The sequence below is a fragment of the Lonchura striata genome, chromosome Z (genome assembly GCF_050655825.1).
Source record: "Lonchura striata isolate lonStrDom1 chromosome Z, ASM5065582v1, whole genome shotgun sequence".
NCBI classification, from domain to species: domain Eukaryota; kingdom Metazoa; phylum Chordata; class Aves; order Passeriformes; family Estrildidae; genus Lonchura; species Lonchura striata.
The window spans coordinates 59,957,841-59,985,014 of NC_140740.1; the positions used below are offsets into that span (position 1 = coordinate 59,957,841).

Sequence of the window (27,174 nt, forward strand, 5' to 3'; positions counted from 1 at the left end):
CCCGCCCCGCCGCCCGCAGGCGCCGCCCGGCCGAGCGCGGAGCTGGCCCGGCCCGGCCCGGCCCGGAGCGCCGCTGCTGCGCCGCGCTCTGCGGGCGGGGGAGCGCGGCTGCCGGCGGCGGGGCGCGCTGCCGGCGCGGCTCTGAGCCCCCGCCATGGCGGAGAAAGTTTCGGCGGCTTCGGAGCGGGCGCGGGGCGCCGGCCACGTCGGCTCCTCTTGCTCCGGCTCCTCCTCCGGCTCGGAAACTCTCTCCGAGGAGGGAGAGGGCGGCGGGGCGGCGACGGCCGCCGGCGGGGCGACGGCTTTGGCGGAGCGGGCGATCCGCGGCGGGCGGGCGGAGGACGACGCCTCGCTGGAGGAGCGGGATGAAGAGGTGCGCGGGGTCGGGCGGCGGCGGCTGCTTCTTCGCCCTGTGCTCCGGGGCGCGCCGGGAGCGCCCGCAGCGCGGCCGTCCCGGGGTGCGGGGCCGGGACCCCGCGCGGGGAGCGCTCCGTGCCCGCCTGGGGACAGCGCCTTCGCGGCGGTCTCCCGGCTAAACCCGAGACGTTCTTGTTTCTTCTCGGCCGGAGCTCTCTGACTGCCGAAAATTGAGAGTTGGCGGTTTTTGTATGGAGAGGGGAATTTTTGATTTAGGAAGGCTTGTTTGTGTATTGGTTTATTTATTTTTTTTATCTTCCTATCCACGAACGTGTCACCTTTGGAAAGCGCCGCTCCAAAGCAAACTCTTTAATGCCAGGAGGAAGTGATGGGCAAGCCCCCACACTACAGTAATCCTTTGGTGAGAGCTATTGGCAGGCTATGTGGATCATGGAGGAGCTCTGTGGGTGACAGATCCATAGCGTGATACGCGGAAACGCGTGTTGTTCTTTTTCCTCTCCTGATCTAGCTACAATACCTACTAAGCACTCTTAAAACAATCGCCCCACATTGTTACAGTGAAACAACCTTTTTCGGTCTTGAGACGGATATTTAAAAATTATTTTATTTATTTCTTGTTGCATGATTCACACTTCTTAAATCTATTTCAAGCCATGACCCCAACCAGGTGCATTGTTCTGTCTGACTGCTGCTTTACTTTGCTTCAGTGCATCATCTCTTCTGTGCCTTACTTACGGTCTTTTGTTGTGGTCAACTTTTTCGTTTGCTCTTAGGGGGCGTTTTTTTATTCTGTGTCTTTATGTAGCTGGGTCTGCAAAGGTTTTTTTCGAGAAACCTTGCGTTTCTAGAGGAGTATCTGTTAAGCTGGTTGAAGTTATTTTCAACTAGTTGAGCTGTGGTTGTCAGTAATGTTTCCCTCTGTATTAATGGCTGTTTATGTAGCTCCTGCTTTTCCTTTTTTCCTAGTGCATCCTGTAAATTGATACAGCTGTAGAGCAGCATGATCAATTGGAACTAAATATACCTTTCTGTATCCCTTCTAATTTTTTTTTTTCTTAAATACTCAAACTGAGACCAGGTTCCTTGCTTCTTTAAACTGCATGAGCCCCTGAAGAGTGGAATGTATTTGCAGTGAAATGTATTTACGATAGGAGTAGAGTGAATGTGGATATATTCACTTTTTTTTAATATATATATATGTGAACCTGCTTTTTCGCTGAACTGAGTAGGAGCTCCATAGCTGCTGTTAGTATGAAGCACACTGCTAGGTGATTAAGATATCCTGCTTCTCGGCAGGAATTGATACATGTGGGCTTGGGGCTATGCTTACCACAATTATGTGGTGTCTAGATGGTTTAGTGCTCAGTTGGTAAGCCTGCATAATACAGTGCAGAAATGTACAGTCTGTCTATTCCGTTAGCTAAACTCGGAGCTGCTGGCAGACCAGTGAATTTCTGGTAAAGGCTTGTTATTTCTGTGTGTGCTTTGGAGATAAATTACAGGCATCTTTTGAGTTGACAGTATAGAGAAGGTAAGCCCAAAAATAACTCAACGTTGCAATAACGGAATTTCAAAATTCTCTAAGGGCAAGCTGATATCTCACCATCAGTTAGTAGTGCTAGAAGATAGCAGCATAAACTCAAGTTAGTGTTGTGGTGGGAGAGTTTGCTCACACTGTGCAGCTTTATTCTGTCCCCTTTATTCCCTTCTGCTAGGTTCCTTTATTATCTGAAACCAGATTTTTTTGTGTTTTGGTTTTGCCCATCCTTCCTTTTGGTGTAGTCAGTGTTTGCAGTTGAATTTCTGCCTACCTGCAGAACCACCGGGCAAATCCACGTGCATAATAATTTTGTGCAAGGACACCACAGTGCATTTCAGTGCAGAGGTTAATTTGAAGCTGAGAGAGCAGCTATTCACATGGAAATCACTAAGGACAGTGGAAGAAAGCAAGGCTGAGGTCCAAGATGTACATACAGATGATTTCAGGCTTTTTTATGTGCTACCTGCTGAAAGTATCCCATTGAGAGAAGTGCTTGAAGATACTGTTTTCAGATTGACATCCTGTTTAATTATTATCAAATAATGAAATGTTGCCATTCTCTGTGCTTTTGTATTACTGAGTTCTTTTAATTATATGGATCTCCAGTGTTTGATCCTGTGCTTGCAGGTTTCATTTTCTCCTCTTGCCCTGTCCTTGTTTCTGTTGCGAGCATAGCAGAATTGAATCTGTTGTCACAGCTGTTCAGTATCCTTCAGACAGCAGTGGAACAGATTGTCCTGCTACCTCTATTTCTACTTTAGCTGTCAGTAAATTCTTCTAAGTCATGACATATAAAAGGTTTCCAAACTAAATAAATGGATAGTTAGAAAACATGTAGATTTCCCCATACACGTTACCATTTCATGTGGTATTTCAGTAGAACTATTTCTTCTTCTGTGATGCTGTATAAGCATTCTTTACAGCTTGAATCTGTCTCCTTCTGGATTTCTTTGGACTAAACAGCCCCAGTGTTTTTCATCTGCTCCTGTAGAATGTGCTTCTAGACATCTGATAATTCTCATTCCTATCCTGTGTATTCATTCCAGCTGGTTACATCGGTTTTGAAGCATCTGTCAAAAAACAGAATGTCATACTCAGATTTACACCTTGCCAGATCTGCTAGAACAGAGAGATTACTTCAGAGGTTTCTCAAACACTGTTGTTTTTTACATTACCCTAGATGGCTAATATGCAATTTGTGGTCCATTGTGATTTATATGTCTTTCCTGAAGAATGGTAAGAACATTTCTACTCTACGAAAAAGTGGTTGGCCTCCCCACCTCAGTGAAGGAAACTTAAGGATGCTATCTAGAGTAGGTCAGCTTCTTTTATGTTCAGAAATTAGACTGTAGAACTTAAAGCATGATAACTCCTCTTCTGAGTATCACGTCTGGAAGAGTTTCCTGCAAGGAAACAAGGAAGGAAAGGGTGGGAAGAGATGATACATCACTTTTTTTTTTTCTTCTTTGTTGTCATTACTTCATCCCACAGTTGCATAAACTTCACCTTAAAAAAAACAAAACAACCAAAAAATCACAAAATACCTGAAGAAAAACAATCCTTCATTTCATGTAAGCAAGAACAAATAATAGTTTACAAGATTACAGTCATCAGTTTCTCAAGTGTTTTTGATGTCTTACTTTGAGATCTTAAGACACATGAGAATTAAATAAGGGTTTAATACCAACATCTGAGAAACTCTTTGCATTTGGAACATATATGTGTTGAAGTGCTGTGGGTAGCAAGCACATAAACACAAATGAATTCAAGCAGATTATTTGCCTATGCTCTTCTGAGGTGAGTAGCTAACTGCTGATGGCAGACAGGACAGGATTGCATGGTGAAGGGCACTCAAGTACAGTACTGCATAGATGATGGGTCACTACATTTCTAATACTGTGTGGTTGGTTAGTTTTAATTTTTTTTTTCTGGGTTCTTTTCAGAACTCTCTTTGCTGGAAAGTGTTTTGCAGACTATGAAGAGAGGAGCTGAGGCTGGGCAACAGTATGTTTTTTGTTGTAATCTCCTTCTGCTCTCTGTGAGTAGTCAATACTGGACTTACATTGTGGAGGATAATGGATATGGAGGATAATCCTTTTGATGGTGGTTTTCAAATCTTAGTCAATGTTTTATAGGGGAGCTGAAAGCTCACTTGGTTTAACCTTGTTTCTTAAGAGGAGAATGAAGGGAAGCTATGGATTTCTTGCTTACACCAGTATTCTCAAAGATCTGAAGGTTAAATTGTGTATCTTGGAGTTATCTGTTTTTCCATCACCTTTCTATAAACCTTGTTACAGTAACTACACATTGCTTACCAAAGCAGAGTAACAAACCAGGAAGGATCAGAATTCTTTCAGAATCATACTTTGCCATATAACAAAACATCTGAAATGGATCCAGAAGCTTCTGAACCTGCCAGTGACTTCTGAATTACCATAGTAAGTTCTCTTCATTATTCTAGATGCTTAAAAAAAACTCCCTTAGAACCTAAAACCACCTACAAAAAATGGCGGAGGGGAAGGAAATATGGTATTTTGTTCTCAAATAATTCCAGTTCTTGCTCTGTAAATTCAGTGTTTGGCACTGAAGTGACTCTTTGAGTTTATAAGAATTGAGATGATGAGCATCATGACAAGATAAGTTTTGTCATGAAAAGTGTCCACGGAACTTTGAAGTTGATTGTTGTACATTTTCTCCTTCTATCTAGTTAATGTATATTGTGTATTAAAAAGTATCTCACTGCACAGAGTGAGTACAAAACCTTTTTCTGTTGTTGCTAACTCTTCTCCTGAATCTGCCTTCTTGCTGTTGATGTTGCAATCTGTTGCAGCTTTATGAGGACTGTGTGGTGAGAATTAATTATTAGGAAGCTAAGATTTTGTCATTAGAGTATTCATAGCAAGGTGAGGAGTGTGGTAAAGAATGTATTGCTCTAGAAACTATGCTTTCACACATTCATCCTTTAACATATGTTTACTGGGAAGGTACAGTCCCTTCACCATTACAGATTACGTGACAGATCTTCACCCCAACAAAATTGCGGTTTGGGAGAGGGGTGGAAATCAAAATACTTTAGTATTTTGCAGTGTGTGAAGTGATGGCAATATTTACATGTGCATCTACATGTAATGGAGGTGGTGGTAGCTCTGGCAAGGTCTCTATGACCTAGGTAGAAAGTAATGTTGTGTTAATTATCTCTTTCCCTTCCTGTTTATCTTGCTGCAGAAGTAACCATGGGACATTCACAGACTGTGAGGGATTTACCATAGATTTTTTCCTCTAATTGTTTCAGTCTTTCTTATCTCTAACAGCGATGGATTCTTCCCTTTTCTAGCACACCTGAATGATAAAGCTAGTGAAAGATGAATAGCCTAATTGCTAGAGTGTGATCTTTAGTTCGTACTAAAGAATAGTATTGGCATCAAAAAATTTATTCTTCTCAGGGTTAAAATGATTGTGGTAGGATTAAATAAAACACTCATCTAATCTAGAACAGCTGCAAAAACTGTTATTTTGTCATGTCAGCCAGACTAATAGCATTGCTTTTGGTTTTTTAGGTATGTTTGTGGTAAGTTACATGTAAAGTGAAATACTTGACAATTTAAGTGAGTAGGGCTGTCTCAAGAGTCATGTAAAAGACTTCACTTCAGTATGAAAAAAATGTATGTTTGTCTATGAAAGGAATGTATGTTGTCTGCTTTAAACCTTTCCTCTGCAGCTTAGGCCTTTAAAGGTGCCTGCTGCTATGTCTCCTTGGTTTCTAAGAAATCCTCTGGGACATGGAGGGATATATGGTTGAGGGCTTAATCTAAAATAGCCATATCTTGCTGCTTGATATTTGAAAATATCAGTAGAGTAGTAGTATTTGCAGCTCTCTGGAACTTCTTTTCAAGAATTTGATGGGTGTAAATAAGCCTATAACCAGAACATCTATCTTTCTTTTCACTTGGAATAAGTGAGAAGTGAAGAAGCATACATTGAGTTGCATAGCTGATTTTTTTGCACTAGAACTATTTAGATACTTAAAATTCTGGAAGAAGGTGGGTGAGGAACTGATAATTACAGTCTTCATAATCTGAACAGTTTGCAAAAATAGTTGAGAGGCCCTTTTGCACCCTTTATATTTTTCAGACTGGTGGACATAGTCCTGAGGCTAATCCTCAGAATCCCTTAGTGTCTGTATGTCCAACTGTGAAGCCAAATGTAAAGAAACATCTTTTTTTGAAAAGGTGCAGCTTTGTAGAAGGAGTACAGCCCAAAGTGTGTTGGCTAGATGTAAGCTGTTTTGAAGTGAATGTTGGTAAGCATAACATAACAAGGTGTGTTACTGTTGTACTGTGAGGAAGCTCTGTATGATGGGGCTACTTTGCTAGCAGTAACAGCTTGCATAAAGTTGAGCTTGTAGAAGAGAATAAGAGAATTTGAAATCTTGAGGCACAAAATAAAAGCGTGGCCAAGGAGTGCAAATGAGGAGGTCCTTGAGCTAGAAAGCTGAACAGCTAGGTAGCTTTTTTCTGCAGCAATTCATGCAATGGGGTAACTTTGCCTCTTGGTTTTGTCATAAATTATGCACTGTCCCCCACTCCCCAAGCACAACTGTACTCAAAGTTTGCAGTACTGAAGCATTAATACTATTGAATACTTGGTTTCTAATCCTGTGGTTTTGTTACTGCATAGAGCTGGCAAACATTAACTAGCAATGCTCTTCTGTACAAGGCATGGCAAAAAGATTTACCCTTCCTTTAGAGCAAAAATTTGAAATGCAGAATTAGGAAACTTAAGAATAAGTGGCATAAATACTCTGAAAATATTAGTAATGAGAACAGAGTCCCTGCAGTTTTCTGTTGAATCTTCCTTCAGTAAATTTGCTCTGGAGGTTGGAGGTTTTCTCTTAGATCTGTTATGACAAAGCAGATACCTATTACTAAGAACTTCAATAATGCAGGGTTGGCCTGTTCTGCTGGGTTGAGATCTGACCTGCTCCAGCTTTGTCTTAAGAGATGTACCAGTCTTCTTAACAGCTTCTTTAACTGGAAAAGTGGAAGGGAGCAAGAAAATTTTTGCTTTGTTTCTAGTTTGATGTCTTTTGGTATGTGCAGCAGTGTTCTAGCATATGTTGTGAGTGTCTCAGAGTTATGGTATCACCAGCAGTACTGTGTCATTGCTAAGCTCCTTTAAAAATAGTGATGTGGGCTTGAAATACTCTGCAGACTGAAACACACAAGGTCCTACTGCCAAATTTTGTGATTTGTTGCCTTAGCCTTCAGATTTTTCAGATTTTTTTTCAGTTCTTTTCTTGTAGCTGTGGCGTTTAAAATTCTTTTTGAAACTTTATAATAATGGTGCTTGGTTTAAAGTTATATGAGTCGCGAGAGACTGGTGCCTAAAGTAATAAAATGTTGGTAGTGCTTTTTTTTTTTGGTTTTTTTTTTGTTTTTTTGTGATACAATGAAAGCAAAAAATTGAGGACCAGGTAGCTGAAAAGGTGAGAAACATGGGAGTGTGTTGGCAAATGAGCTGTGCTTTGAAATCAAGCTAGGAACCTATCTTAGCTTTTGGTTTACTGAGCTAAGTAGGGTTTTATTTATACTTTGCTACCAGAATGGGTGCCTTTATCAAACTTTCTATCTGAAAGACTGCCTGCAACCAAGGAGCAGTGGGATGAATGCCTTGCCCTCCTGTACAAATGTAACTAAGCTGATGAACTTGTGCTGTTCAGAAGTGAGCTTACAAGTACCTCAAGAGTTAAAGCTTAAGTGTTCAGCAGTATAAACAGCCTGGCTGCCATTGCCACAGGTTTCTTCACTGAGTAATTAAATTTCAAGTGGGATGAATGCAAGACTTTTTTCTTAATGGATAATTCACAGAATTCACAGAATGACTAGGTTGGAAGAGACCTTAAAGATCATCAAGTCCAACCCATCCCTAACACCTCAACTAAGCCATGGCACTGAGTGCCACATCCAGTCCTTTCTTAAACACATCCAGGGATGGTGACTCCACCACCTCCCCCGGCAGACCATTCTAGAACTTTATCACCCTTCTTGTAAAAAACTTCTTCCTAATATACAATCTGTATCTTCCTAATATACAACCTTGGTGCAGCTTGAGACTGTGTCCTCTCATTCTGTCAGTTGCTACCTGGTGAAAGATACCAACCCCTGCCTGACTACAGCCACCTTTCAGGAAGTTGTAGAGAATGATAAGGACACCCCTGAGTCTACTTTTGTCCAGGCTAAAGAACCCCAGCTCCCTCAGCTACCCCTCACAGGGTTTGTGTTCCAAGACCCTCACCAGCCTTGTTGCTCTCCTCTGGACACGTTCAAGCATCTCAACATCCTTCCCAAACTGAGGGGCCAGAACTGGACACAGCACTCAAGGTGTGGCCTCACCAGTGCCAGGTACAGGGGAAGGGTGACCTCCCTGGTCCTGCTGGCCACACCATTCCTGGCACAGGCCAGGATGCCATTGGCCTCTTGGCTCATACTCAGTTGGATGTCAACCAGTACCCCCAGGTCCCTTTATGCTGGACACTGTCCAGCCACACTGTCCCCAGCCTATAATGCTGCAGGGGGTTATTGTGGCCAAAATGCAGGGCTTGGCACTTAGGTTTATTAAACTTCTGCCCATCCATTCAACCATTCCAGGTCTCTCTGCAGAGCCCTCCTACCTTCCAACAGATCAACACATGCTCCCAGCTCCAAGGTGTCGTCCGCAAGTGAAAGACTCATTCCCCTCATCCATGTCATCAATAAAGACATGAAACAGAACTGGTCCCAGCACAGACCCCTGAGGGACACCACTGGTGACTGGCCCAGCTGGATGCAGCATTGCTCACCACCACTCTCTGGGCCCGGCCATCCAGCCAGTTCCTGACCCAGCAGAGTGCTCCTGTCCAAGCCGTGGGCTGCAGCTTTTCCACGACTACTGTGGGAGACAGTGTCAAAGGCCTTGCTGAAGTCCAGGTACACAATGTCCACAGCCTTTCCTGCATCCACCAGGGGGGTCACCTGGTCATAAAAGGAGACCAGGTTGGTCAAACACAACATACCCCTCCTAAACCCATGCTGGCTGGGTCTGATACCCTGGCCACCTGTAAGTTCTGTGTGATGGCACTCACTATAAACTGTTCCATAACCTTATCTGGTACAGTCTGGCTAACTGGTCTATAATTGCCAGGATCCTCCTTCCCACCCGTTTTGTGAATGGGTGTCACACTGGCCAGCTTCCATCCTCTGGAACCTCACCAGTGAGCCAGGATTGCTGGTAAATGATGGAGCTGGCTCATCTGCCAGCTCCCTCATCACCCTGGGATGGATCTCATCTGGTCCCATGGATGTATGAATATCCAAGCAGCTCAGGAATTCTCTGACTGCCTCCTGTCTGATAATGGGGGGATCATTCTGCTCCCTGATATCACTGAGCAACCGAAAAACACAGTTATCCTGAAGGCAAGTCTTCTCCCTAAAAACTGAGACTAAGGCTTTAAGCACCTCTGCCTTCTCCTCATCAGCAGTAACAAAGTTTCCTTTCTGTATCTAATAAAGAGCAAAGGTTAGTCTTACTCTTCCTTTTACCATTAATATATTTATAAAAACATTAGTTGTCATCTGTTACAAAAGTTTCCATTTTAAGTTCAAACTGAGCTTTAACCTCGCTATTTTTTTTCTACATACTCTAGCAGTCCTCTTAAATACTACCTGGGAAACCTGACCCTCCTTCCAAAGATGATTCATCGTTTTTTTTATTCCTGAGTTTGTCCAAAACCTCCTTGCCCATCCAGACTGGATGTTTGCCTCATCGACTTGTGTTTTGGCACACATGGCCAATGTGTTCCTGTGCCCACAAGATCTCCATATTGAAGCACAACCACCCTTGCTGAACTCCTTTATTTTTAAGGACTGCTTCCTAAGGAACTCTCTGAATCAGTCTTCTGAATAGGCCAAAGTCTGCCCTCTGAAAGTCCCATGTAAAAATCTTATTAATGTTTCTCTTCACCAAATATTGAAAATTTTATATTTTCATGATCACTATGCCCGAAGCAGCCTCCAGTCACCACATCTCCCACCAACCCATCTCTATTTGAAGGTAACAGGTCTAACATAGTCCCTTCCTTGGTGGGCTCACTCACCCGCTGTAGCAAAAAGTTATCCTCTACAAACTCTAAAAATTTTCTGGACTGCCTGTTTTCTCTGTATTAAATTCCCAACAAATGTCTGGCAAGTTGAAATCAAGAACAAAAACAGTAAGAACAATCAAGAACAAGTCAACAAGAACTAGGGCTGATGATCTAGAAACATTCTCTAGCTGTTTATAGAATGAATTGTCTACCATTTCTTCCTGGTTGGGTGGATGATTACAGACTCCCAGTAGGATGTCAGCCTTATTGGCCTTCCTCCTAGTTCTTACCCATAGGCACTCAAATTCATTGTCATTATTTTCAATACCTATGGTGTCCAAAGCCTCCTAATATAAAGGGCCACCCCTCCACATCTTCTCCCTTTCCCATCTCTTCTGAAGAGCTTGTAGCCATCCAGTGCAGCACTACAGCCATGTGAATCATCACACCGTGTTTCTGTGATGGCAATTTCATCATAGCTCTGCTGTTGCACTATGGCCTCCAGCCTTTCTTGTTTGTTGCCCATGCTGTACATGTGCAACCTCAGCTAGGCTCCTGATTTCATGCCTAACTCAGGCTTACCACCTTTGGGCCTGCTTTCAGAGAGCCCAGCTGCATCCCCTTCCCCCTTCAAACCTAGTTAAAGCCCTCTCAACAAGTTCTGCCTGTTCACAAGCTAAAAACCTTCTACCCTTAACAGAGAGATGGAGCCCATCTAGTTCCAGTCGTCCAGATGCTGTAAAAGTTGCCTCATGATCAAAGAACCCAAAATTCTGCTGATGGCACCAACCCTTGAGCCACTTATTGACAATGTGAGTTCTATTCCTTTCATCAGTTTTCTGTGCCACCGAAGGGACTGATTAGAACACTACCCGTGCTCCTGCCCTGTCAACCACTTAACCCCATGCCCTAAAGTCCCTTTTAGCTGCCCTGACACTCCTCTTTTCAATCTCATCACTGCCAGCCTGGGCTACCAGCAGTGGGTAATAATCAGAGGGCTGAATTAGCCCAGAAAGTCTCTCAGTAATATCCCATACCTGGGCCCCAGGGAGGCAGCAAACCTCCCTATTGGATGTGTCTGGTAGACATATGGGGCCCTCTGTTCCACTGAGAAGGGAATCACCCACCAGATTATCCTTCTTTCCTTTTTGATGTTAAAGGTGATAATCCTTCTCACAGATGAATCATAACTGGGAGGTTCACTGTGCAGATAGTTTTCTTCTAAATCATCTGGCTGATTCTCCAGATCCAGGGGTTCATACCTATTCTGAAGTGGCACCTGGCTTGGGAGTGGGGGTTGGGAGGAATTGTTATTATTACCTCCTCAAGTAGGTGCCCACTTCCACTCCCCTTTATCTACTAGGTGCCCTTCTATTGTCTGACAGTGGGAGGCATGGGAGTCTTCTGACTCTTGTTGGGCTTCGCTCATGGATGGAAGGGATCTTGGAAAGGGTCTCCACCAATCGATTTCCCTTTCATTTTCCCTGATACTCCTTATTCTTTCAACTTCCTAAGCTCGGCCAGTGAAAGGATATTGTTCACCTGTTCACACCACAGGCAGGTTTCCTCCACAACGCTCTCTGAAACCACTGATAAGCTCAAACAGTCCACACAGGAAGGGGTCTGGGCAGACGCATCCTTTTTGGAGGGTTCCATCTGATTACTTGTACTAACTGCAGTTTTGGATCACATACAAACCATTACTACCAGACACCCTAAAACCAACCAACCAACCAACCCCCCCAATCAACCAACAGAAACACCGCAAACATCACACAGTAAACCTTACTAGCAGGAAACCCTACAACCATGCCTGCTAGCCCTGCCTGCACAAACTGCCTCATAAACAGCTGTGCCACTTCCTTGTTCGCTGGACTCCCTGGAGGCCTCATTTAATCAGCCCACTACTTGGAGATGGAAGAAGCCCTGCCCCAGACCTTGTGACCCTCAAGCACAAGCCACAGCTGCTCAGCATTCCCTCAAGCAGCCACTTCAGCGACGGAGGAAGCCCCACTCTGGTCCTGTGTGGCCCTCAAGCATACAGACAACATGTATTGTCTTAAACTAGAAAAAGAGAAATGTTTTTTCTGACTTTATGATCTAACAGCTCTGGAAGTGACCTTCAGGAGAAGCAAAAAAACCCAACCACAAAAGAAGCTATGAAAACCCTGTTGCAAAATTGCTAAGTGTTTGTGAAAATAATTGATTACTGGATGGGAACTTCTATAGCCAAGAGAGACTCACTGTTGCCTGACAGAGAAACTTCTGTATTAGATACATTTTGCAGAGTTTTATTTAAATGACTCTGTATATTTCAATATATCATTGTAATAATAATATAATAATTTAATGTAATATGATAGTTTAATATGAATGAATTTTTAATTTTTCGGGGGTGGTGCTTCTATACCAAGTAACAAACTTCTGTTGTGAGGCCATGCTGCCATGCTGGTGGGACTGTATAATTAATTGCACTTGGACTATTAATGATTCCATTGTTTTTAATAGCCTTGCAGTCCTGAGGAAGAGAGCTGTAGATGAATGAAGCAGATGAACTACTGCACTAAACTGCTAATTTGATTTTCATTGTTACCTCAGGAAACTTTCACTAGAAGGTAATAATGCTGTAGCTATGGTTCAATGGGTGCTTTCATTGTAAAGCTGTTATTTGGGCCATATAACAAGAATGCCTCAGATGACTTTCGATGTGTTTCTGGTTTTGTGCCTAGTACATGGCAGGGAAGGGCAGGGAGAATTGTACCTGATGTATTTTGTTCTGGGCTAGCTAGCGGAAGAGATTGTTTACAAAAGGTCGCTGCAAAATCCTTAAGCTCATCTTTGTCTTCATAGCTTTGATGAGTAGCTGGACTAATGTAAAGCTGCTGGGTGAGTTTTAACTTGCTATCAGTTCTTTCTTCCCCCTTCCCATTTGTTCAACTACTGCTGGTGTTAACACATGACACCACTGGAGGACACACTCCAGAGTTAAAGATGTTATTGATTTTGTTGGAACAGCTCTATAACAAGCAGAGTACTGCATATTGAATTGGCTGTACATACATTCAGAAAATGTGGTTCTAAGTTACAGCTGAAGCAGCAAGGAGATGACCTTGGGTATATAACTTACTTGCCATTGCAGAGCAGTGACCGTCATTGACTTGCTTGAGTTTCATTGAGTTCCTGAGTTTACCGAACCACAAACAATGTATTGGAATTATGGTGTGGGTTCAGGGTTGCTGAGTTCTTTTGAGAGGACATAAATATGCTCACACTGAGTATGTGTTAAGGTAGTGTGGAGCAACAAAAAATGTGTTGATGTAGTACTTAGGGGCGTGGTTTAGTGGTGCACTTGACAGGCTGGGCTAGTGGATGGGCTCGATGATCTTTTCCAGCTTCAGTGATTCTAAGGGTCTAGGAAGGAAAATGTTAATTAAAGAATATTCCTACTGGTTTACAATAGCATCACTGTGATGCCAGGGAACTCCTAGCTATTGTTTTTGTGGTTTCCCCCTATTTGGTGCCACCCAAACTCAGCATGCATATTTTTGACCTCTTGTTAGATGTCATAACTATTGACTGAAAACTGAGGCAACTGAAACTTCAAGGGTTACATTAGGACAGCAGTGGTCCTACAGTCTTTACCCTAAAGTAGGCTAAAGATTTTTGAGGAGGAGGAAAGAGATTCAGTTAGGGTACAATGACGTACACTTGGGGAAAACATTCTCCATGACATTCAATAATTTTTATGCTTCTGATAGTATTAGCATTGTGTTAACAGGACCATTGGACACAAATTGAAGAAAAAAAAATGTTAAAAATATGCAAAAACCTAAAGCCATATTATCAGGCACTTTATCAGGTGTAAGCTCATTTGAGGGTGAAGAAAAGCATATCTGAACTTTGTTATGTTGGTAACCACTGAAAGGAGGGATCTGCAAGCCCTGCTGTTACAGTCTGTATTACCTCACCTGCACACTGCCCAAGAGAGCAGCTGTGCCAGAAACTGGCATTATACCATGGGCACAACGAAGGAACAGCTTGTAACTTACAAACAGGTAGAGACAGGTTTTATAGCAGTGGGATCTAAAGCACTTTCATTCCAGGTGTACTTTCCCAATAAGACACTCATAAGTAGTATGTTGTTTTGACATTAAATTAGGAAAAAGTGAATTGCAGAAACTGCAGATGACAAATGTAGATATATTAAGTCATAGATCTTTCAGCGATAAACAAATACAGAATTGGAATTAGCAAGCTAAATATCTCTTGAGGACCTGGGCTTTACTCCAGGACAAAATGGGTATGTTTTTCATAGTATAGGTGTGCTAGTATCTCAAATATACCTAGCTGCAGTTATTGAAATCTTCTTGCTGCTATTATTAAGAAAAATGTATTTTTAATGCTAGTGATCATCTAATTAAATGAATGCCTTTCCTTTTATTCTTTCCATTTGGGAATTTATAATAGGTTATGTTGCAGAAGAGTTATTTTGACATTAGAACTTAATATGTACATCTTCTGAAAAAAGGAGCCCACAGTTGTCTGACATGAAGATAGACTTTCTGTAGAAATATTGTTTATATGAAACAAATTAAGAAAGAGAACTGTACCTACATAAGCAAGTATCACAAAACAAGGGTGATGGATTTGTGCTGTGCAATGCTGTTGAGGGCAGTACACATTGTATGTATTTTGAGGGAAATTACTTTAGATCAACAGTAGTCTGATCTCAAGATTTGAGGACCTTATACAGTGCCAGTTGTACAGGAGCCTAGGTATGCTTCAGGATTCGTTAAAGGACAGTAGAATCCTTGCTGACTCGGGTATTTGTGGTGCTGCCCTCAGATCAGCTACCTAAAGTTCGTGGTTGGTGCCTGGCCAGGTTTTTCTGGTAGGTGTTGAGTTTTAGGCAGCAGTTGATGCATGAACTGTTTTTACTGGATAAGCTTAAACTGAGTCTGCAAGAGCTGCAGTTGCAGCTTCAGTGATAGTGTAAACACAGTAATTTCAGTTGAAATTTATGGGTGTGGTGTTTTTCATCAGTCATGAATCCCTCTGCCTTCATTGGCTATTGTTGAGGTAATGTGCTTTCATGAGAGAATTAACAAGTGGTTAGTGTGTTAATCCTCACTGTTTAGGTTTGAAGTTGGTAATCCACCTCCAAGATGTCTTGACTATCTGAGGTTGTGTTTTCTATTTGCCTTAATTTTTTTGAATAGGAACTTTCTTCCTATGTGTAGTTAGCCTTTGGCAGTGTCTTCCCTGTGTTTAGGCATATTTGCTTTTAAATAGATTTGCCTGTTTCCTAGGAGACAAAGCAATATCACTTTGTGATTTTAATCCTTTAAGAGGTTATACATGTATAAATAAATATGGAAAAATATGTAGCCTTCCTTCTACTTTACCAGGTGTGGACAAGTAGAATGTTTTGATCTGTTTTCGTTTCTGGTGGTAATGCTAACAGATACCTTCTGCAGTTTGGTTTTGGTAACTGTACAATGTCTCTATTTATTTGGATAGACCAAATAAAGCCAGTTAAGCTGCTTCAATAAACCTGTGGGCAAAAAGCATTTTCATAACGAAAGATTGGTGTTTACTCTAGATATAAAGCTAGATCCTAAGATTTAAGGACTCCCCTAAAACCACACCGTTTTAATACATGTGTGTAGGAGACATTTGGTCTTCAGTGGATTAATGATACTTATGTACTTGATGTAGAAATCTTTTTTAAAAGTTTTTTTTAATAGTAGAGAGTGTGTATTGGCAAACATTGTGTATAAAACATATGGTATGGCTGCATTGATTTCCTTTAGTGTTTGGACAATTATGACTGTTTTCTTGCTGCAAAATTTCTGTAAGCGTATGCATATACTTTAAAGATCCAAATAATATGAGTAAAAATATGTGTGTGTAAATTGACTTTGAAGGGTTTTTTCCCTACAGACATAGCAGTTAAAATAATTCTGGTGTCTGCATTTGCAGGAGACATAGAAGGCAGCCTTCTGAAGTGCTTTGAGTGGTGTAGTGTACATAGGTGATCACTTGAGCACAGCTCCTAAGAGCTTGGAGTTGCAGCACATCTCTATATGTGACTAACCATTGAAGCACTTTGAGAGATTTTATAATAAGACTTCATCAAAACAATTATTGTCTTGTTTACTTTATTGTACTCATCATGCATGCTCAGGTATTCTTCCATATTGGCTCTTAAGTGTTTTTTTTGTGGTTGTGTGGGCATGAAATTAAAGGTCATGTAAAATATCATGAGGAAAAGTCAGTGCTGAATGGATGTAACACAAGTGTGTTGAGTCTTCATGGCTTGATTCTCAGTTACATACAGATGTAATGGTGCTAATTTTGAGGCTATTTAGTATCCAGTGAAATTGTCGAAAGGAATCAAGGACTGTTTTTCTCTCCCCTTTCCTATCCTGTGCTGTTAGTGACTGAAGGGTGTTTTTGCAGAGTTTGGTCTTGATGGCTGCACACTGAGTTTGCTGGGAGTGTCTATAACCAAAAATAAAAATCTCTTTTGCCTGGCAAAATTGTGAGCTGTCTGCCTTCCTTGACTCTCTTAAGTCTGGAATACCGGTTTGGGGCTCATAAGTCCCTGTGTAAATCAGTTGTGTTTGGTGAGTTTCAGTAAGTGTCTTTTCTCATGAAGTCCTCTTCAGGTGCTTTCCAAAAGTGCAGTTGTACTGGGCACAGGCAGTAGAAGGCTGTAGGGTGTCCTTTATGAGGATCAGGGCAGAAGTGTGAGGAAAGGAGTTGTTATGGAGTGACTACAGCATCCATTCCCTTCACTAATTCTGAGGAAGGAGGTAGAGGAGTTAAAAATGAAGAAGTGAACTTTGAAAAATTTTTAATTGGTCTTTGTTTATCATTAGCCATTTAAATTTCCCGTGGCTAAACCTGTTCTACCTATCATGGTAATTGGTGAGAGAACTCTGTTTATGAGACATCTCATAAACAAGAGTTTATGAGTTATGAACTTTTTTATCTTGTTTTCTCCATAGGTTGTTGAGGAGGGGGAGTGAGAAGGTGGCTGGGTCAGTTGGCTAGCAACTGGCCAAGGCCAAGGCCTTGGTAGCTTATGTATATAATGCATTTTAAAAACTTTCAAAGAAGTAAATGGTTTGAAAAGTGTTGTTAGGTAGGTGTAGCTCCATGCAGTTTTAGCTGATGTATTGGCAACTGAAATCTGCTCCTTTTACAAATACAGTTTTTTCCTTTCCTGAATACAGCTCTATAAGCTCATGGTGGTTTTACAGTTAAATGCATTTAATACTTCAGATATCACCTTTGGAAACTGATGCTGGGCTCTTGGTTTCTCTGTTGGAACTTATTTTTTTCTCTAAACGTACCTGGTGATCTAGCCATGTCATAATGCCAAGAAATGAATTCAAACTTATAGTAAATCTTATGAATAGTAAAACTGAAACAAGGTGATGTCTTGTCTGAAGAGCTGTTGGAAGTTGTCATTGATGTTAGTTTCCAAATTAATCCAGTTCAGTCATCAAAATAAGATGTGGATCCATACAAGTTTTGTTATTTGCAATAGCAGTCATGTCACTGCTTCTTTAAGGAAGAGTTGTGCCTTATTTCTTTATGCAACAGTAGTTTTAGAACATCATTTAGGGTATGTGTAAAATGTTTTTCTAGCTTCCCTCTTCCACCCCAAGTCCCTGAATGTGTTTAGGGAAGTGAGTACTGCTGTTGGCTGAATTCTGTAGAGCTGAACATAGGTGGGTTCAGGTATAGAACCTAGGCAGCTATCCTGTAGCACTACAAGGTATGTCTGTCAGCTGTCATTATGTAAGAAGAAAAATCTGTCATTTGAAAACTGCTAAGTGTAAGCACCAATACTGACACTGATTTCATAATACAGAGTGTTACATTTGTAACATCTCCAAAGTGGGTTTATAGTGTGGAAGGGTAATACTGTTAGATTTTTTTTTTTTAGGGGACCCTTTCATTTATTATGTAATCTTGTCCCCTTTCTACAAGGGGACAAAATGAGGTGAGTTGAGACATCTTTAAAAATCAAACCACTTTTTGTAGTGTACATTTTTATTTCAACAAATCTCAATAAAAACATGTTGAATTTGTCAGAGGTGAGTATTACAAGTCTCTGAAGAGTAGGAGATGTGGCAGGGGAACATAGTATTAATTGAAACTTTTTTTGCAGTAATTTTAGCTTTATGAAGAGAGATTGCCAAGGAAAAGCCTTTAAGGTGGCAAAAGCTGAAGGTTTACCTTTTCTAAAGCTAACTTGATTGGTCATTCATTCGTCTTATTATCAAGGGTTTAAAACCTTTTTGTCATCTTAAATCAATCAACATCTTTAATAAATATATATTTATGAGTTTAGATTTGAGTTGCATGGAGGCCAGAATTGTGCTGCAGCTTTATACAGAAGATTGAGAATGCCGTAACTAATTGCGTTAAGGTATTCTGTTCTCTCAAGAGATGTGCTCTTAGGAAAGGTACAAGAAACCCATCTCCTTTTCCATTGTTCTCTTGATTATAAATTGCCTTTCTGCAGGAGGGCAAGGTCAGATTTGAAAGAATGTCACAGTGGTAAGTTAAGGAACCTGCAGTGCAGGATGAGTGTTGAGGTGACCTGTGGTGGTGTGCAGCACACTGGCCTGAGGTTGTCCAATTTGATGGCTCTATTCCACATTTTGTGGCATGATGAATATACGTAGCCATGCATCTGGAGTTGTGATTTGTATCTTCATTTTGTTACTCTGTGCCTGGCTTCAGCCTCGAGCACTTGGTAGCATGGCTGATTTATCAGCTGAATTATAGCCCTAGTATAGGTTTAAAACTGTACAGAATTGGTTTTGTCGACATGGCTTTTTTTCTCCCCTTTATTTTTTTCCCTCCACACTAGTTGCTGCTGCTTTGATTTTCATTGGGCCACTAATGCTAGTTTCTTTAGAAGAATTATGTAAGCTATTTTCTAAGCAGTGAAATTATTTTAATGAGGTTTCAGTTGCAGAGGTGTGTGTATTCCATTGGATGCTGAAGATGGTTGCCTTTCTTCCAAAGATAATTATACAGGTGAACAGTTTTCAGAAATAAAGCAAGATGTATCTTGACTACTTCAAAGCAAAGAGGAAAAAGAATAGTTAGCTTATTTGCACTGACCTAATTTAATGATTTCCATTAACATGGCTAGTTTATCTATGATGTCAGTAGCAAGTTTGTACATACATATCCAGAAAGCCAAAGTAGATCTTTGAGGGGAAGAAATGCTGATGCTAGCAGACATTTTGCTTTGAAACTCTTTAGAGCTGTGAGTCTGTGTATTTGTATAAGTAACCTGAAAAAAAGTGAAGCATGGGAATCTTATAAAAGTTGTGGGCTTAGTTTTTTTGGGGGCTGTCTGTTTTTGGGGGTTTCTGGATTAATTTTTGAAGCTGTCTTTTGTACTATGTAATTACTTTCCAGAATGTGGATCAGCATGTCACTTCTGTATTTGTCATTTAATCTGCTAAAGAGCTACCAGGCATAGAAGTCTTTTCATTGAGGCATTATGCTTCTAGTGAGACCTTGTTCTTTCTGCTTTTAGTTTCACAGTCCAAACCAAACCACTTTCTTCTAGCGGTGTTTTTGTGGTGTGTAGATCAAGGAGGAATATATTTATTTTCTGTTTTCACTGTTCTAGAAGAGGATGATAAATTTTGAATGCAAGTCAGTCAAGTTTTAGTTCCAGGTAGCAATACAGATGCTGGAATTCCTGCTGCTCTTTTGCCCTCTGACTACTAATGTCTAATGCTTTCTTAGATACTGATGTTTAAATGGAACCTCCAAATTTTTTATCACAACACTATCTGTCTTGATTTGTAAGGACATAGTGTTATTAAGCATAAGGATGATGTATAGTAAAAAAGTTTTCACTAGATCCACTGCGTGAATGATACTATGCTGATTCTAAATAGTGACATTATTGGACCTCTCCTTCAAGAATCTGCTGAACTGTTGCTTCTTCTGAGTATCAGTACTCTGGTATAGCTGTTATTTTGGGTTTCAGTTACTGGAAGATTATTTACTACTGTCACTGGTTTTTGACTGCATTTAGTAAAGAGAAGATGGGGGAAGAGCTGTCCATTTTTTGTGACCTAACTGCAGGAATTCCCAAAATTCTCTTGTAAGGACTGTTGACTGGATATTTGTGCAATGGCCTCAAGACTTTAAGAGGAAAGGGAAAGCTGTTTGCTCAGTTTCATCTGTTCAAACTAGTTTTAGTTGAGGAGACACTTTGGTTATTTGATATATTGAGCATCTGGCAAGCCAACAGCTGAACTGAAGATTTTTCCAGGAACTTTTCTTTTGCATTGCAAAGAGAATACGTGTAAAAGAAGCAGAAAGAAAGAGACTGCTTAAAAAATTTCTGAGCTGTCTAATTATGTTGCCAAATTTGTCTCACTGTTTGAGAAAGTATACTGATGTCCACTGACTGCGTGTTTGCTTTTATTCTTTTTATTTCTGTTCTCTGCTTACCCAAACACATTAGTTTTCTTTTTCAGCTGTCTTTATTCAGTATCCTTAGATTAAGACTGCCAGTATGTATGTCACCTAGGGTTTTGGATGGTGGCACTTGTTTCCTTATATTACATTCCTTCCTTCCTTCCTTCCTGCCTTCCTTCCTTCCTTTTCTTCCTTTCCTTCCTTTCCTTCCTTCCATGGCAATGAAATGTTACAGCTCACTGCAGAAGGTAAGATTCCTGTTAATTGATCCCTTGGGGTGGATTAGAGTGAAATGACACTAAATTATCAGTGTTTGTAAGTACACAAATTTAGAGTTTATTATAGAGCAGTTTGATTGCAGAGGAAAACATATATGTAACCATTTTATTATTTATTGTAATATAAAAGCACAACATCACCCAAGGATATGCGCAAGGGAAAAGAAGGGAAGAGATAAAGGATGAGAGTGTGAGGATCTCACCACCTGTAGGCCCTGCGCCAAGACTTGGTTACATCAAGTGCGATTGGTTGAAGTGGTGGCTGCAGACCAGATCAATCAGTTGGTGAGTAAAGTCCTGAAGAAGTGTTGGGGAAAAATGATCCCCATGAAAATTCCTGGAACACAAAATGTATTTGGTTTATGTTCACTCAAGTTCAGGTGGGAATGGTTAGGTACCTCTCCTAGGGCAGGAGCTTCTCACTGGATGATGTAGTGCTGTGGATCATGGGACATTTTGGCAGTCCTTAGTACCTTCTAAGACAACGCGGCTGCCCCTCATGCTAGTCTGATGAGTTCCATTATGCAGCTGAGTCCCATTATGGCCCATTAATAGAGATGAGCACCCTCAGGCTACAAGGTAGTTTTTCAGGGGAAGTAGGGAGAGCCCAGCAACCCAGTGGTTTGTGCAAAAGGAGGGCAGGTTAGGATGACAAGAGGTGCCATCTGTTTCCATGGGATCTGGCTCCTCTCTCACTCATAGCCTGCCATTTACTTACTGTCTTATCAGCTCAGAGGTTTAGCCATTACACACCCAAAAGCTCACCACCTCATTTTCAAACAAACCACCTCGACAAGTTCACAAAAGGGGAATATTTTGAATTGTTATTTTGGGCCGTTACCCATTAGTAGTTCAGTCTGTTACTGTATGTGGAATGCATGTTTTCAGCTATTTATCTAATGAGTAAATAGGAAGTGGACCAATTTTATATACACAAGTGGCTAAGAGAACAGTGATATTCCTGAAATAAAACCATCTTGTTTGCTTCTGGTTAAATTTTCATGTTGTCTCTTGCTTGACCACACATAGGAATTCTTTGAATGGGTGAAAATACGAAGTCAAAAAGCCTTGGGACAGGTTCCTAACCTACCATTATCTAAGTGAGAACTGAGTCAAATTGCAACGTTATGATTTGTCTCAATAGGCAAGGCACTTTATCTGAGTCACTGTGGTTTGGATTGTCTATCCCTTGGTCAAATGCTGACTGACAAAAAAATTTAAGGTGTTTCCAGGGTGGAGAGGATAGCTAGATTTAGTAAAGTGAAAGAATAAAGAACATCTTTAATCTCTCTTACCTTCACAAAAAGTCTGTTGTAAGTGCTGCTTACAAATCTGAGTTCAGGTTCTGGAGGGCGCAGGAATGCATGCAAAAATCCTGGAGTGGGGAAACATGATTAATCTCTGCATAACATCCCATTCTCTCATTTTAAGATATGTCCGTGTATATCCTGGTAGAGAGGACCACTGTAGTGGAGCTTCTCCTGTACAGAGGAAGATGAGCTATGGACAGTGTGTCATTAACCTGTCTTAGCCTGCCTGGACAGTAATGGGGGTGACCCAGCATGTCCAGACTGTCACCCCTAGTTAATAACTGTGGAGGTCGTAAAATCTCTACTGGATTCTCAGTTTCTCTATATATGTGTGTTGGAGGTGTTATGTGTGTTTTGGATAATTCATGCCTATAAAGAGAAATATATATGAAATATGTTGGCGAGAAATATTCTTACAAGGTTTTAAGCATGCAAGCCAGAGTCAGGATTGCCTCAGAAACCACCACTGACAAGAGGGAGGAGGACCTCATTTGCAAATGAATGAACGTAGCTGCCCGGAGATGGGTAGTTCCCCAAGGTGATAGAGGGCGATACATATCTAAGATTGAGATAGCTGGAGCCATCAGAAAGATATATCTCAATGCCACATTCCAGTAATTCAATCATGGACATATATAGCTCTTGGACAGGGTTGGACACGGTTTTGTTCAGCTCATGTGGAGAAAAGAAATTCCATTAATATGTAGGTCTCTGAAAGGAAGAAAAGCTTGATGGCTGAAAACTCAGCCTCAGGCAGAACAAACTATAAAAACCACTTGGATGGGACAGTAGTGTGAACATATGAGACCCTCTGCTGTAGTGGTCATACCTGTGTCTCACCCAGCACCGATCCTGGGCTTGGCACTCTCCTTTTCTTTGTGGCTGTCTTAGACTGAATCTTGATTGCTGAATAAAAATTTATTTTTATTAATTATTAATTTGGCTGGATCATTTTTACTTTTAACAGAGGGGTGTTTGATAAACCTGCAGAAGTCTGTGTCTGCTTTGCCTTGAGTTCCAGGATAGCTTTCCAAATGAGAGAGAAAATATATTACATGTAACCTCTTACTGATTTTGTTCATCACAGCCTCCTACACACTCAGGCAGAGATTTCTGGTCACCTTTCAGACTTCTCCCTTATTAGAGGAACGATCATCACAAGCTTGTTTCAGACTTGGTATCAGACTTCATCTTAAATTGAGATGCAGGGTATCAAGCCTGGATAGGAGAATCTTGGCCATTTGCTTCAGATCAAGTACTGACGGATTGTTCAAGTACAGGCATTAGGCTGATACTAGATCAGTGAAGGAAAAGCTGATTTTTAAATGCTGTAAGGGCATTAAACTGGAAGATTGTAAACATACATAGATGTGGCTGCTGAAAAAGCTTGTCCCATATGACATCATGAAGCAATTTATGTTGACAAGGTTTCAAAGCCACAATTACTTTCCTTTAATGTTGGAGTAGAAAAAGGTCAAGAAACCATGATTAGAATCCCATGATCTTTTTTACTGACAAATGTCAGAAAAATAACTTTTTAAATATTTGTCTAGATTAATTGTTAGGCCAGAGAAAATTATGTGATTTCCTCTTCTTACTTTTCCTTCTCAGTTTTGATGATGCACTACATTAGATCGCTAATAAATATTCTAAGCCATTGTACTTGTTATCATATTGCATCTGCCTATAAGTAATTTATTAGATCATTAAGTCACTTGGGGGCAGGGGTGGAAATATACCTCTGTGCTTTTTGATTTCTGAAGTAAATAATTTCAAAGCTGAAGTTTTTCAAGTTATGCTGCTACTGGCAGGCTTCTCAAACATAACAGTGACAATATTAAAATATTCATCTTTTAAAGCTCTAAGAGCAGGCATCAGTAAGATTTCAGTCTTGCACTATTAGTTACATTGTTATGCTGTTTCCTATTTAGACCTTGAATTTCCACAAATGCAAGAAAATTAGCTTTTTTTTTGGCTTTTTTTCCTCCTTGCATATTATGTTGTTAGGAAGTCAAAATTTGATAAAAAGGTTTCTAGGTATTCACCAGGGGATGTGTCACATGGAGAAGAAGATATGTGGGTTTTGGGCACCTAGGAGTAGTTTAGTCCAGAGTCTACCATATATGTGGAATAATCCTACAGTGTAACCAAATGGAAGTGAACTAGATTGCTTGCATGATGGATTACACTAGATGAACAAAGGCAGGAGGTCTGGGAGTTGGTGTTAACAGTAAGTATTTAAACTCTGTTTTTAAGATGTGCAAATTTTGAGCTGTAACACTTGAAAATTGACCTCTCTTGATCTGACAAGTTGAAGTTCATGCATTGTTGATCTCTCTGCAGCAGCACGTGATACCAGAAATGTCACGATCACTTTGTTAACACATTTATCTTCTTCTATTAGAAAAAAAAAGAATATTCCAAGTGGTGCTACCTCACAAATGTGCTCCCCTTCTTGCTTGTTAATATCAAAAGGTAAATTGGGTATCCTGTTTCTCTTTGCATTCTATGTGAACTCTTAATGATGTGTTAGCTATTACAGGGTTTGAATTAATGATTTAATGTGTTACACATATGCCTTATATTTAATGTTAGGTATGTTTGATATGAAAGAAAGCTAGATCTACATATAGAAAGCAGTCTGTAATCAAAGTTAGATTAGGAGTCTGCTTCTATGTTGTTGAAGTAGAATGTGAATAGATGTGATTTATTTTTTTTTCTTTTTTTGATGATTATTTGTTAATGATCACTGTGTGTTTGACATTCTAAGGATGGAAGGATTAATGATGGAGGGGAGAGAAGACAATTAGAAAAACAGCTACTAAAAAAGAAGCTTACTGAGATTTCTGTGTGGTGAGCTTTAATATATCCGGGAGTGGGTAGAATGAACATCAAAGAATGCAATTTTTGTAAAGTAATGCAGCTTAGTTGTCTCTGACTTCTAATTTTTTTAACCCATGCTATTCCACAGACATCTTGCTTCACTGGCTGCTGCTTCAAAATAGTTAAATGTTATATACATATTTGTATAACCTGTTTATGAATATACCTGTATTTATAGGTTAATAATTTGATTTTTAAACAATTTACAGCTGTAACTTAACAAGCATAGAGCTTGATTTGAGATATTCTAATTTTAATATTTTAATTTGAAATATTCTAATACTTATAAAAGTAATGCTTCTAAATATACTGGACAGCTCCCAGTTTCTAGTCTAGCAGAAGCTAGGAGCAATAAATTTCATTTAAAATTATGTCTACTTGGCCACTGGCTAAGAGGTAATCTGATCAGAGAAATAGAGAAAATCACTGTGAAATCTTAGGTATTATGCTTTAAAGGCAACACTATCAGAAACCTTAGAGAAAGATACAAAACATGCCATGCCTAGGTAATATATGATAAAGCTTTTCAGTTAATGTTATAAATAAGGTAAAGATGAATGCTGGTCAAATAATTTCCTCAGAACCCTTTTTGTGGGCAATGTAAGAGTTTTGTTCGTGGTTTAGTTTTTTTTTTCCCTTCAGTTTTTGAAGACACATGCATAAAAGTTAGTAGTGGAAAGCAGAATTTTTGCAGGTTTGTATCTGCAAGTTTTGCTGCTGATCTAGCAGTGTAAATGAGAAATAAGCTCTCTGATACCTTTCTGCTTTTAATTTATGTAGTCCAACTTGATTCAATTCTCCACTGGCCCCCAAGTGAATTTATAACAGCAGATGTTTAACTTTGGTCTTTATAATTGAGATGTATTGGTGCACATGTGTTGTGAGTTTTTATTGTAGTAAAAATATATTGGCACTTGATTACAGCACTAATGAAAGTCTTCATCAGATAGCTTGCTTCAGTTCCACTTCTTAAAAAAATTGAGTTCACACGTAGTGAAATACTTCAGTATAAATCAAGATTTTTAGTATAATTTTTAGAGGGTTTGCAGTCTGATCTATATTGAGTTCTGTGTTTGAGACACAGCTTTTGAAATAGTGTGTCAGTGTGTATAAATTACTTTTTAGGTACTTTCAGAATATTCTATTCACACAACTGTATGAGTTTTAAATTAGGAGTAGCTGAATCCTTTAGCGTAATTCTCATGTAGTTCACACTGCTGCTTACATCAATTATAATTTGTTGCTCATGTTCTGTACAGGCTGCCTCAAGTGTTATTTATCTGCTGAAGGTGTTCCCTTAGTGTGCATCGTGCTCGTGTGAGTTTGATTTTGTTCTGTGGTGTTCCTCAGAGTGGCCGGTGCCCGGTGATCCATGGTGCCGTGACACTGAGCTCTCAGCCCTTTGGCTGCTTGTTGCCCGTTCTGCGTAAGCGTAATCCATTGTTGTCCTTGTTTTGTTAAGGAGTTGGGAAAAGGTGAGTGACTTGGGGACGTTTTCAGCTTTGGTCTGTTTGGGATTGGGGTTACAGTGCTTGAATGGAATGTTCCCCTTCTCTCGTGGGAAGATGTTGCTCTTTGGAAGCAAGCCTAGTGCTTGTTGGTGCATGTTATTTCTTGTCATAATGCTAAACCATAAATGCTTTTATAAATGACTTTGTGAATGTGTCTTCCTGTCTATTGGTATCTTTTCCCAAATGAATGCATACTAGTCCACTACAAGTTACTCCATCTTGTTTACAGAATAGCAGATCAGAAAAAAACCCTATTTCTATGCCTGAGGCTAGTGTTGTATTTTGGGGGAAATAATTACTGCTTTGACAGGTCCGAGATAAAAATTCATCTGCTGTATTGTGCTAGGAGGTGTAGTTGCCATGAAGTTCTAACTCACTCTCTGAGGTGATATTGCACATTTATTGATTAAGTAGACATTTGGGCTTGTGCTTTTTGAGATGAAAGTGATTCCTCTGTTTCTTTTGTCATCTTTAGAAATAATAATAACTCACTGCTAAAATCAGAAGACGGCCTATGTATAGTATAATACCTGGTTACTGAATTTGCATAAAATTCAGTACACTTCTCTTTAAATCAACTGTCCTGCTCTTTCACATTCAGAAATACAAGTGTATAGCCATTGGGATTAATGAAAGAATAAACAAAAAAGATGCATTTTTATGTTGGGGTAATCAGAGAATC

At 40.2% G+C, this 27,174-nt stretch overlaps 1 protein-coding gene across 13 annotated transcripts in view; it reads left to right on the top strand.

The window, feature by feature from the left end:
- The first annotated feature begins 123 nt into the window (after positions 1 to 123).
- The window catches only part of MAST4 (microtubule associated serine/threonine kinase family member 4), a 278,614-nt gene continuing 251,563 nt past the window's right edge, over positions 124 to 27,174 (top strand). For 3 of the 13 annotated variants that reach the window (XM_085566676.1, XM_021534406.4, XM_085566678.1), the window contains exon 1: positions 124 to 373. In XM_085566676.1, coding sequence (XP_085422802.1) covers positions 155 to 373 — 219 coding nt within the window. In that variant the 5' untranslated portion in view covers positions 124 to 154. The other 10 variants (XM_085566677.1, XM_085566679.1, XM_085566681.1 and 7 more) reach the window with 8 other exon arrangements.